The 12574-nt window shown below is 36.3% G+C and overlaps 1 protein-coding gene across 1 annotated transcript; it reads right to left on the bottom strand.

Annotated features, from left to right (window-relative positions):
- Nucleotides 1-2652: 2652 nt before the first annotated feature.
- On the bottom strand, nt 2653-12333 carry ZSWIM2 (zinc finger SWIM-type containing 2). The gene is given in 9 exon segments (XM_026055100.1): nt 2653-3300; nt 4914-5067; nt 6354-6475; nt 7308-7392; nt 8346-8597; nt 8858-9074; nt 10780-10820; nt 11963-12039; nt 12190-12333. Coding segments are annotated over 9 exon segments (1740 nt in total).
- Nucleotides 12334-12574: the final 241 nt, after the last annotated feature.

The raw sequence follows: 12574 nt of genomic DNA, 5'->3' as shown, positions 1-12574 counted from the left end.
TGGACAACAGTCTAAACTGTTCTCACTAGTTAAAAAGCAAAGTAGGTTAATAGTATTACTAATGTAGCAGTGTGCAAACTAAAATGCAGTACACTACATCCRCTGTCTGCTACTGCATATGAAATGTTGCATATATGGAAAATATTACAGTAAATTAGCCTGCTGAAGTGCCTTTCTCTTGCATCAGACTTATTTTATCAATGGGACACCTGACTATCTGAAAAGCACACGTACATATTTTTTTCTGTTAGCCAAAAAGCCCCAATTCATACTTAAAATTATGTAGCTTTTATAATATTTTAAAAAGCAGGTCTAGTGTTTTTATGTTAGAATACTGACTCCTGCATGTTGATGATAATAGCTGTTGTAATCCCTATCTTTTTTGTATTTTATGTTTGAAAAGGGGGAAAAAAGTATATCTTTAGTAATGTGAAGAATTGTATCTTTTAAAAATGCACATGCAGGATTTGATTCAATTTAGGCTAAGAGTAAGAGTCTTGAAATCACTTGATTTACAGGTATGAAACTGACTGAGATTTTAACTTCAAAAACAAAATTAATATACTTCTATATATGCAAGTTATTAGTTTGATAAAAATGCTTTTTCAGCTCCTAACCTCCCTGGCCAGTAGAAGCAGAAAGTGCATGGAGTTAGGTACTCAATTCTTGTTACAGTCCTAGAACCAATTTGTATCTCATTTTGGGGCCTAACCTGCATTGTTTACATAACCCAAGCATCTACAAATTTTTTTTTTTTTTTAATTCGGTGAAATTATACATAGGCAAAACACAATGCTAGGCCTATAGAGTTAAAAACGAGTGTTCTTTTATAGTAGTTCATACTAATTTGTGCCATGCTTCTAACAATAGGCATGAATATTTTTGCTAAAGAATTAAAATGAAAGGTGTGAGTTTTTTTAAAAAATTACTTTAATCTGAGCTTTGTTTTCTTTTAAAAGCAGTATTCAATGATTTCTGTTTAAAAAAAAAAAAAAATCTTGAAGCCATTTATTTGTAAGCCTGTCAGATGAAAGTTGTATCATAATTCTTAACATTAACACTCTTGGCTTAAAATTATTTTATCAAATGAAATTTTTTTCAGTTAATTGTTAAGATTCTTTGAACATTTGTATATTCTCCCTCCCCAGATATACTGGTATGTTATTCCTTATTTTAACTGATTTAATTCATTTGAAGCACACGTTGCACTTCAGTCTGTATTACAACAGTAAGTAAGTGTTTTCACAGCATCCTGGTATTGTGTAGAAAGGCATTTTTTAGTACTCATTAGAGCATGAAGCTCATTAAAACCCAACTCTGAGGTGCTGAAGCATAGATGAGCTGATGGCACTGGCTGTGCTCACCACCTTGCATGTTGGAGCCGTACATTCAAACAAGCGCTTCATTTCTTTGGCAATCATTTTCAGAAATGCTCTAATACAGATATTGTTCATTTGAAAGATGCTTAATAGTCACCATTTTTTTAAAAGTATTTCTATCTTTTTATATTTTGTCAGAGGTGTCTTCATTTCTCAGTGTATTTACTACAGTATCAATGTATCTGTTGCTGAAAATGTAACTAAGATTTGTAAAACGTTATAGCTTATGCAATATAATAAATAGTTTTAAAAAGTTATCAATGTTTTAATTTTTATTTAAATATCCTTGAAGTCATCCATTGTCCAGGAACATACCTGTCTCACTACACACTTTATTTGCTAAATACCACTAAAAATGTGTATTTCTATGATTACCATCATTCCAATGATAAAAGAAAGTTATTATCCTCATCCTCAAAAATTTACCAATTCTTAATTTGGTCACAGTGTCTGTTCCATTTCTACTGAAGACAGACATCTATATCCACATTAAATCTGATTCCCGTTTCTTGATTAGGGCAGCCAAACATGGGGCTGGGATTATTACTTTCATAAGTAATAATGGGTTTAAATCTTTATTACACTTATTGGGAATAAGTATAATAAGATAAAATTACATGGCTAAATTTATTATATTGCCATTTGAGAAATAATTTTTAGGCTCAGTAATTCTTTGGCTTGGCTGTATATATGAAAATGCCTAAGTTTGAGTTTCCCATTTAACATTTGGAAGCTTAGCTCCTCTTTTGAGCATTAGATATCATTAAACCATAGTACATCTTACAGAATTTATCTGAGATTATAAGTAGCTTCTTTTCTGTGTTAGATTGCTTTTTGTTATTACTCATTGAAAACAGCAGATTTGATACCATTATTTTGGCAATATTAATACTAGTTTGGCTTCATTTATTCCAGCTCTGAATAAGATACTTTATCTAATTGGTCTTTCAAGAATATAAAAGCTTTTTGCATTTTACATTTCTTTATAGAGTAAGTTCTTTGACTGAAGGTTAAAAATTGCAAATAAGAAAGAGTGTCAATTTTACAGGTGTATGACTTTCTTTTTCTGAGACACATCTACACCAGCCATATCAGTTCCTGTGTTTATTTGAGCAGATTTAGCCTGAAAGTTTCCCACAGCACCAAGTTAATTTTTGTAGTAGCTACAGTTCATGACATCTGATCATTTATTAATTTGTTTCCTGTTCTCTATGAAATCTTATGTATGGAGTAGGAAAATAAACATACAGCTATGTTATCTAAAACAAGATAATCATGAGCTGATATGCAGTGGAATTCCCTCCAATAATAAATCTATTTTTGCTGTTTTAATGTTCAGATGATTATGTTTAGGTAGTAGTCTTGTTAAAAGCCTGCTTTGATAGTTGGCATTTCTCGCATCCTTATTGTCCCTTTTTGAGGAATGGCTTGCTGCACCCAGATTGATTTCAAAATTCAGCTCCCTGGGATATCTTAGAATTGTGGAATTTTCACAGTCCATATCTTTTTTAAAAGCAACTTTGTTCATGTTGCTGCGGTCAAACTGGTATGGGCTTCTCTCAGCATTATGAATGTCATCCTTTCTAGATCTAACGGTATCAGACTTCCTGGAAAATGATGTCTCAAAAGAGTTTAGAGAGTCTGGCACATCTTTGTTACAAAGTTTTTTGAAGCTACTCTGAGAACTTTCTGATGTATGTTCAGATAATGTTCGCTTGAGAAATAATCCATTTCCAGATATAAAAATTTCTGGTTCCACTTGCTTTGCAAGTTTGCTAACATTTCTATGAGAACCTGTTGGGTGGATTTCATGTTTGGCTGGCGTATCCTTCCAAATCAGAGGATTGTATACAACATACTCATCAATAGGACATGTGTTTCTTTGGTGCAGTAGCCAACTGTCAATGCATTCCCTATGAAACTTTAAATAAATAAATAAATCAGCTGTTGCATGATAATACTTTTCAGCTAAATATGAGCTAATCAATTTATTGTTCTTGCATATAACAGTAATTCAAAAAAGTCTCTTCTCTAAGTTGATGTGTGCAAGCCCAGACTAACTTCACTGATCACCAGGGGAGCTATGTTGTTGATGTATATGATGAATAGATTCTAAACTTTGGGTACAGACAGCCTGAAAAAAGTTATATAAGTTTTACTGCCCGCTGTAAACTGACATTTAAATCACATTTCTTAAGGTGCTTCAATAATCAAGTGACTTCAACTAACTCTTATAGAGATATAATTACATACATGTTCACTAACACAAAGAATCAGTGCTGATTCCGCTAACCTTCCCTTTCAGCCCAGTTCTGTTTTTTTTACTCTGTTCCACATCAGTTGTGGATCTAAAGGGCATTAACTACTGAGATTGTAACAAAGACCCCGCAAGTGAACAAATCAAGGGGTTGAATTTATATTGCTGCTATCATGTCATCAATGAAAAAATACTTTTAGTCGGGTAAGCTAGCTTTATTTAAATCAAGCTGAAAAGGGGTATCTTCTGTGGACTTGTTTAGGGGTGCTGGTACAAACCAACAAAGATGAACCTGACAGGTTGGCTGGGTAATATATACTTCTAAATTATGAAATTTACTGCTGACTTGCACAAAGCTCCCCATGTTTCAGACAAACTCCTTTTTGCAAAAAGTACTGAGACAAATCAAGGCTGCACAGCTAAATGTTTGAAATTAGAAACTTCCCAGCAGATGTAATGTGTTTCTCAAAGGCTGGCAGGGTGCTAACTTGGTATGATACTAGCTACGGATCACCAAAAGAAGCTGCTTAATTTGGCTTCAGTCCATTAACTAGCAAACCTGGACAGACAATATTTCAATACCCCAGAGATTAAATATTTGCAAAATAACATTATCTAGTCTAAATTTTTAAATGTTTAAATTTGCTCAAGAGGCTACTGAGTTCTTGCTAAATGCACTGGGAATTGGAGGAAAATGAATAGTGAACCAAACTCAACTCCTAAACAAAAGTACAATGAAGTGGAATATGTGTAGCCACTGCTTCCCACGTTATTCACAATTTGTTCTGTAGAGAAGTAAACATCAATAACAACAGAGAACTGTGAAGAGTATTGGAATTGTCACTAATACTCATACTATATACATATCCTTGATACAATATTTGTTTCAAATATTTTTCACATTGTCCGAACCCCAAGGATAAGAAAGCAGACTGAACTAGTTGACAGTCTGGTTCATCACTACCAGAGAATCACATATCAGACCATTTGATTATGCTGCTCCCTGCCATCAGTTTGTACAAATTGATTTTAGCTGCCACTTCTGATCAATATGCTTCCTGTGTCTTAAAGCAGCTATTAAGACTCAGGCATGCAGTGAAACCAGCATGCAAACTTGCAGACTAGCCACATGAACACCCTTAACAGTGGTGCCTTGAGGGTTCACTTAAGTTATGTACTGGAGGGTACCAGTGCGAGTTGTGGAAAAACTGATGTGCTACAAGCTAACAGGTTAAGATGTGGCTCCTTAACATTTAGAGGAATTTATTTTCTCTTACCTTATGATTACATGGTAGGAGTCTTACATGTTGACCAAGGTCAAATGGCTTCAAGCAGCATCTACACTGAATACCTGGAGCAAGTAAATGACTATGTTTTCTAACTAAAATGTTAGGTAAAGATTTTACAATGCTCTTTGGGGTACAACTAGTCCTAAAACAAAACAAAGAAAAAACAGTTTAGTAAATCAGGAGAAACAGCAAATAAAACTGAACACAAGAATGATAAGTTAGCTTTTGATAGAAATTTCTCTTTAATAGTACCTTTAATTGTTGAATGGGATAAACAATCCTCTAAACCACAGCTGCTATGAAAGCCATTCCAGTGATGTTGATCTTACTATGACAGGTATGAGCAGACACACCTCCCAGAAAACCAATATGTTCATTTAGCCTGAACAGCTGCATAATATAAGCCATTAAATTTTACCCAATAGTACAAAAGTACAAAAGTTTCCATGACCCAAGCTCAGAATTTGTGACAGGGACAAGAAATTAACCCAAATATTCTAATTTCTTGCAAAGCTACCTTTGTTTTGAAATTATGTGGGATCATATCTTGCTTTCATTTGGATCCAGATTCCTAATTATAGCCCTTAAACCTAATTCTGTAGTCTGCTTTGGCAGTAAGTGGCATTTTTCTAGTTTTTAATTATGGGTGCACAGTGTCTGCATAAACATCTCAGTAAATCATTCTTCTTAGTACGTTTTTTTCATAGTTTTGACAGAGGAGTAAGGCAGAAATAAAAGTCTGATCAACTTTCAAATAGTGGTGAAGGTTTTTCTATTGTATAGAAGAATGACTACCTTGAACAGATGTTCATAATACAAGGATGTAGAAATATCTGCAGTCTTTGATTTGAATAGTACCGGTTCATTTCTGAGATGATTCTGGAATGTGCCTTTCTGAGGTTTTCTAAATGTTGATCTTTTATGCATGCAGCAACTACATCAGGTAGTACTATTTTGCTGGTGAGAAGCCTTGTACATTGATGTGGCAGATACAGAGAAGAGCAAAAGCTTTTATTTCTCTCTGTATGATGTGTTTCATTTCTGTACAAAAAAGCTATCAGTTCTCATCATCATTTGTTATACCAAATTTTTAAGAGTGAAAAATTGATGGCTTTTTTTAAATACTGTTAACCAAGGGATATTTTGACTCTGAAAACTTTAAATATTTTTTCAGTATTTGTAGTATAAGTTTCTAAACCATATGAAAAGAATTACTTAGTTTGCAAAGTACAATTAATTCTTAGCTATTTTAAGATGATTTGTTGCTATATTGGAAGTACTAATTACTATATGCTTTTTAAAAAATATATTTATTGCTCTATGTATAGTAATTATTATTTTTTCAGATACTGCTGAAGTAAAGAAACTGTTTAAAGAACTCCTCACGTTTCTCATAAAAAAATAGTATGGAAAAAAACTGGCTCTTACTTCTCCTGAAGATGTAATACTGCTTCTTTAGAACTGTTTCCTGGGTTAAAGCTTTTAAATTTTCCTCCTTGGGCTGATAATTCTGAAAGCTGTTCAAGAGATCTCCACCTCTTATTTTTCTTCTGTAATGTGCAAAAGTAATTGAGACAAGCTGAACTCAAGATATAAACTCTCTTGTAAATGATGCAAAGAGGCGCTGAGAACAATTCAACAAATCTGTTTTGTAACTATTTTTGTTGAGGCAAATACAACTAACAAACATCTTAAGTGAAATCTCTTATTCAAACTTTTGCAAAGCCTGGAACAAAAAACAGCTAAAGTCTTGAACTAAAACTTGGAGAATTTCTCATTGTTTTTAAGACAACTCATGAAGCAAACTTGAAGAGCTAATATTTCTAGAAATCTGCAGACAAGGTGGTAGCAAAATGAAGTTCAAAGACAAGTTTAAACGTATTCATTTATGGTTGTTATGGTAACCTGAATTCACTGATTTTCACAGCTCTGACTTTACATAGTGACCTAATGGTATAAAATAAACAGCTATCTGTAGAACAGTACAAACTCAGTGAAACACTTGAGCTCCTTAATTTTGTGGCTTCCGTGCTCTAGTTCTAGGCCTTGTCATTTACTGTTGGTTACTATGACCCTTTTTTTGCATCACCCTGCCAACTATAAGGCCTTATCTACATARGGAAACTGGAAAGGTAGGTTAAGTAAGCTAAGATGTATTTGCATCTACTGTCCACATAAGGGCGCCACAATTATAATTTACACAGGCAGAGGATAACTAAGCTCTTTAAGGTGTTAAATTTTCACATCTCAATATCCTTCTATATATTGCTTTTAGCTAAGTCTAATTCAATGCAGGTTCTGCATGATTTGTCTAAGGAAAATGAGATCAATTAATACTATATAGGTCAGCGTAGGATACAAAAAAGAAAACCTGTTTGGTACCTGTCTGAAGACAAAGACATGGGGAGAATGGCAAAAGCCAATGAAACATTCATGACATAGGTAATACTCAATACACTCAGTGCACCTAAAAGGAAAAACAAAAACACAGAGTAAGGAGTTAGGATAACAAATAGTTAGCATTTCATGATACAGGAGGAGCTAAATTTACTAGTTGGAAAAGGACAATGCAAAAAGACAAAAGGACTACAGAATTGTATTGGAGATGTACTGCACAAAAAAGAGTTTAAAAATTTTTATGCTTTAATGCTTTTTACACTTTTAATACTTTCTTTACCAATGATGTTTGTTTATATATAAGGCACACATTGTGTATGCATGAAGGCAAAAAGTCTTCATTTTGCTAAACAATTATTATTTCTTTCATAGAGAAGTTTTTGTGGACAGGCTCTTCAGAAAAGTGTAATTTAAAATTAAAGCAGAATAAAATCTAAATTTATGCTATAAGGCTCTGTAATTTACAAGTGAGGATTTTTATTATTCTAAATTATTTGCAAGCTATTATAATTTTACAGGGAACAATCATCTTAACCTGAAATGATCAAACATTCTTGATATTTGATGTGAACTTGATTCAAAGGAAACGTGAAGAAAAAAAGCCGTTAGTCCACATGATGACCTTGACAGACAGTCATAGAAGTGACACCGCTTATCTGGACCAAGGTACTGTTTAGGCAGGAAGCTAATTAAACTGCCCATGGTTCTCAGTAAGTCCAACCAGAGGAGGCCAAGCCTTCTAATAAGTAGTGGTGATGTAAGAAGCGCTTTAAGTCTTCCTCAGATTGAACACTGGTAAACTGGTAGAGAATTCTAGAATGATGATTCCTTTCACACACCGTTAGCAATTATGTCTATTATTTAGATAATTTTATAACATGAATTTACCAGAAATTAATTGCAGTTGAATCAGAAGAAATAATATTGTCTACTCTGTGGATGAAATTGTTTGGTTACTCATAATAAAGACAGAGGAATAAGCAAAAAGCTGTACTGTCAAAATCTTGATTTAAAAATACCTACTTGTAGCACTTTCCCACAATTGGAAATACCCTGCAATTATTACAAGGAATTCCGAGGTGCCTATCCAGTCTTGCTCTCTCTGTTGCAGTCACAAGTTGACTAGAGTTTCTAAATTCTTCTAGAATGAGCTTTAGAGGTGCAAATTCTTCCCTGCAGAGTGGACACTTTACTACAGACTCAGTCCCCAGTTCATCTTGGTGATCAGCCCAAATTTTCATACATTTTATGTGTACATTGTTACCACAGCTGTATCTGCAGAAAACAAATGACAATTTACGTAATCTTTCTATAAGCATCTAGGAAAATCACATAGCAATACTAAGCAGTCTTCCCTTTTCCTCCTTCCCCTGCCCTCCACAGTTTAACTCCTGGGACTGCTGAATTTTCTGGATTGGAAAGGGCTATAACAACTGTCATATATTCTTGTGAATTGAAGCTACCTACACTAAGAGATCCTTGTAACATTCTGTAATTAGAAATATAGCAAAACAAAGAATGATTGTATACTTCACCTGCAGTAAGTGATGGGAAGCATCATCTTTAGTAACTCCTCCTGACAAATGGGACAGACATCCTCTAAACCAACTTCTTTCTGATGAATGCATCTATCATTCTCCTCATTTAATGTTTGTGAGAAGAGGGTTTGCTCAGGATTTAGTGTCTGTTCCTGTTGTAACCACTGAAGCACATCCTCAATTTCTCTTTCCAGAAGACCCAACTTCAAAGCATCTACCAAAAGTAAATATAAAAATTAAAGCCTTTCAGCAGAACTCTGCACTTACCTGTAATAGCTCTCCATCTATAAAATGCAGTAGGGACCATTTCTGTCAAATATATTCAGTATGTTTCAGCCCCCAAAATGTTGTAAATCTTTTTATATAGCTTGCATAGAAACTGTAACAATATTGCTTATGTGTGTTCTCATCTAAAATGGTGTCCAAGGCAAAAATGAATCCAAGATGTTTCTAAAGAAGGAAATTTTCAAGAATAACTTGTTTCACTAAATATGTGTATTAGTCAAAACAATGTTTCAGTCCAAAAGGCCTTTATAGAATTGCTTAAGCCCAAGTAAAAAAGTTCTTAATTCTAAGCATTGGAAATGAACACCTGTGGAGGTATTTTTAGAAATATTATTTACTGGAAAAATAAAGAGCATAATGCTTTTATTTCTCTAGTGGTCTCTGTTCAATAAGCTAAAATGCTTTCCAAACGCTAAAGAATTAAGCCTTGCACCATCATTTCTGACACCACGCACCATTATATACCATAGCAAGAAAACAGTTAAGAAAGCTTCTGTTCATGAGTTAAGATGAAATCCTGCTCACTTCTCACTGAAGTTATTTTGTCTGTACAATAGTTCAGAAAGCAAAGTGTTCTAAAATTTAGTTCTGTTAGAAAAACACAACCTAGGTTCTGACTACTTACAAGATGTTTGGTTTTGCATGTATACATGTTTTTGCAGCAACTTTTTGGATGCTAGCCATTCTTTAAGGTTGGTTTGTGTTTACCTGCTTTTGTTACGGCTACTACCCAGGAAAAGATATTTAGACTAATTATTTTGTGGRATATTTAAGTTATTTGATCTCTCTTTCCACACAAGTTCTATGAAAGGAACTGTAGCAAAGCAGCTGAGAATCTGGCTCATAATAGCCTAAGCTGTAAGAACTTTTAAGGAAATGATCCTGACTCAGGTCAGAAAGCTAACTTGGGTATACAGACTACACCCTCTGTATTAGAAAGCTATTGTTTTGGTGATGGAAGGTCACAAATATCAAAATCAGTAATGGATTACATTTTGTACAGCTTTCCTTCCACCCATCCCTGGAAGTCTGAGGGGGAATTTCCATGACATTGGCAGTATTCATGAAATACTACAGTCCAAATACTGCCAAAGTAGAAATGTTGCCCTAAGCTAGAAAAGACATGGCAGTTATTTTAGTTTATGCTGAAGGACTCACTACAAAAAGGTAATCAAAGATGAACTATACTTCTATAGCTAATTTCTTACAAAGTGAAGCACCAAATTTATCTGTGACTACACTTGGTAAATTGCTAAAGCAAGCATCTTGAGAGCATTCTGGATTAACTTCAGTACAAGGTGCTTTTATAAATTAATAGCCTTTATTATATATATATATCTGAAATTGTAACACTGTTTGTTTTTTTCCATGTTTACATTCTTCCTGAAACTACAGTTGTAATCAGTGACATAACACAGTGTTCTGTACCACAAAAATGAAATGAACTGGAAAATGCCTAAGGAGCACTAAACTTTTTTTTTTTTTTTTTTTTTTTTTTGAGGTGGAGGAGGGAGAGGAAGAGAAAACAGATAATGAGCTATAAACAAATTTTATCCAAACTCCAGAGGATATTGCTTTGGACTTTTAAAATTGGTAAGCTCTACATGCAAGCCATAAAAGAGTCTAATACTTACATTCATGATCTCTTGGTAATCAGTACTTTTTCAGCAATATCCTATAATGTATAATCAAAATATCTAGTAAGTGAAAACATCAATCTAAAGTTACTTGTTAGTTCAGTTTTACAATATAAGTGAAACAGCTAAGAGTCCTATGCAGACTTACGTTATCTTAACGTAGTAAATTGTTCAGTTTAATAAATTTAAATGAAAACTGCCATCAGAGAGATAGTCCCACTCTGAGCTCATATTCCTGTCACTTCCTTGAGCTTGTTTGATTCCTTCAGTGACCTGGTTACTCTCACTAGACTGCCAAAAATCTAACTTAGACAAAAAAGTAATTTTCTGTTGATTTAGTGGGTTTTGATTCAGCCCATCAAATCCTGAGATAAACAATACATCCATAATAGGGAAAAGAGAAGGGCACAACTACTGCTGGCAGCAGCAAACCACTTCTGCTTGTCAGTTAAAAACCTTAAGGAACAAAAAAYTACAAAGGTAAATAGGTACTGGTAAGATTTGTAGACTTCAGCTTGTAAACTGTTTTCTAGTACTGAAATTTAATCCCTAATCACGGTTGCGCTAGCTTATTCTTTACACTTCAGGTTAATGGGTGTGGTTCGTAATTGAATTCTGATTATATCAGGCAGTTTATTGGACCCTGAAGAATTCCTGGCTTCATTCTAAATTCTCCCCTCAGATTTATCCAGTTGTGGCTGAAGCTGCATGGGTTTCTTTGTAAGTCTGAAATATATATGTATCATATAACCAAGAAGTAACCATCTGGATCTCATGTGACTATTTTTGATATCACATTTATTTTTGTTCCAACATAAGCACACCTGCCCTGATATGTATTTTCTTTTTTTCTGGCATTAAAAACAAAAAAAGGGCACATGTTGTTGGTAATTCCAGCATGCTATGTAGATGCCACTACTGTACATATATTTTGCTCCAATGACTGTCTCAGTTCTCTTTTGCAGAAATAAATCAGACTATACAGATAGGCTCTGAGGTCTTCAGCCTGTACAAAGAATCACCACACGCACACCGCTCCCAAATGTGACATTAAAATTTAACATCTGAGCTTGCCAGGTAATGTTTTTGACCTCCAGGAGTTCCTCCATTGCTGGCAGCCCTTTCTTGGCACTGCTGTCCTCACTGCCGTGTTGCTTTGCCCCGTGGGGCACCGACTCACCAGCAGATGTGCTTACAGAGGGCCTTCTCCTTCAGGAAGGCGGAGCAGGTGCGCGAGTGGGGCTCTCCCAGGAACACCTGTCAGAGACACCAAGAAGCAGCAGTCCTTAGTTACGGCCGCCGGGAGGCAGGGAAGTCGCCAGCCCTCAAGCAGCAGGGTCTGGAAGCGGAGCGTGGCTACGCCCGCTCTCCCGGGCGAGGACAGGGCGGCCGGCCGGCCGCCCGCACCCGCAGCGGCGCGCCCTCCTGGCTGTCCTCCTGCAGCAGGAAGGCAGTGGGGCCCAGCTCCCGCACGACGCGCATGGTGCTGCTCAGCGCCCGGTCCTGCTGCCGCCGCAGCGCGGCGCTCCCGCCCCCCCGCCGCCGGGGCATGGCTGGGGGGCGCCGACGAGCGCGGGGGCAACGGCCGCAACCGCCTCTGCGCCCGCGCGTTCCCATGGAAACGGCGGGGCTGCCTCATCAGCCCGCCCGCCCCGCCCACCAGTCCGCGCGCGCCTCTGCCCGGCTGCGCGCGCGGCCGGCGGGGCGGCGGTTAACGGACGCCCGGTCCGTTAGGGGACCCGTCAGGGGCTGCGGTGGCGGCCTGCGCTGCCGGCCTCGAGGCCTCGGGCTG

This window comes from Apteryx rowi, unplaced genomic scaffold (assembly GCF_003343035.1).
Source record: "Apteryx rowi isolate R43461 unplaced genomic scaffold, aptRow1 scaffold_983, whole genome shotgun sequence".
NCBI lineage: Eukaryota > Metazoa > Chordata > Aves > Apterygiformes > Apterygidae > Apteryx > Apteryx rowi.
The sequence above is the reverse complement of the archived record's forward strand: the minus strand, read 5'-3'. Positions and strand labels throughout refer to the sequence as shown.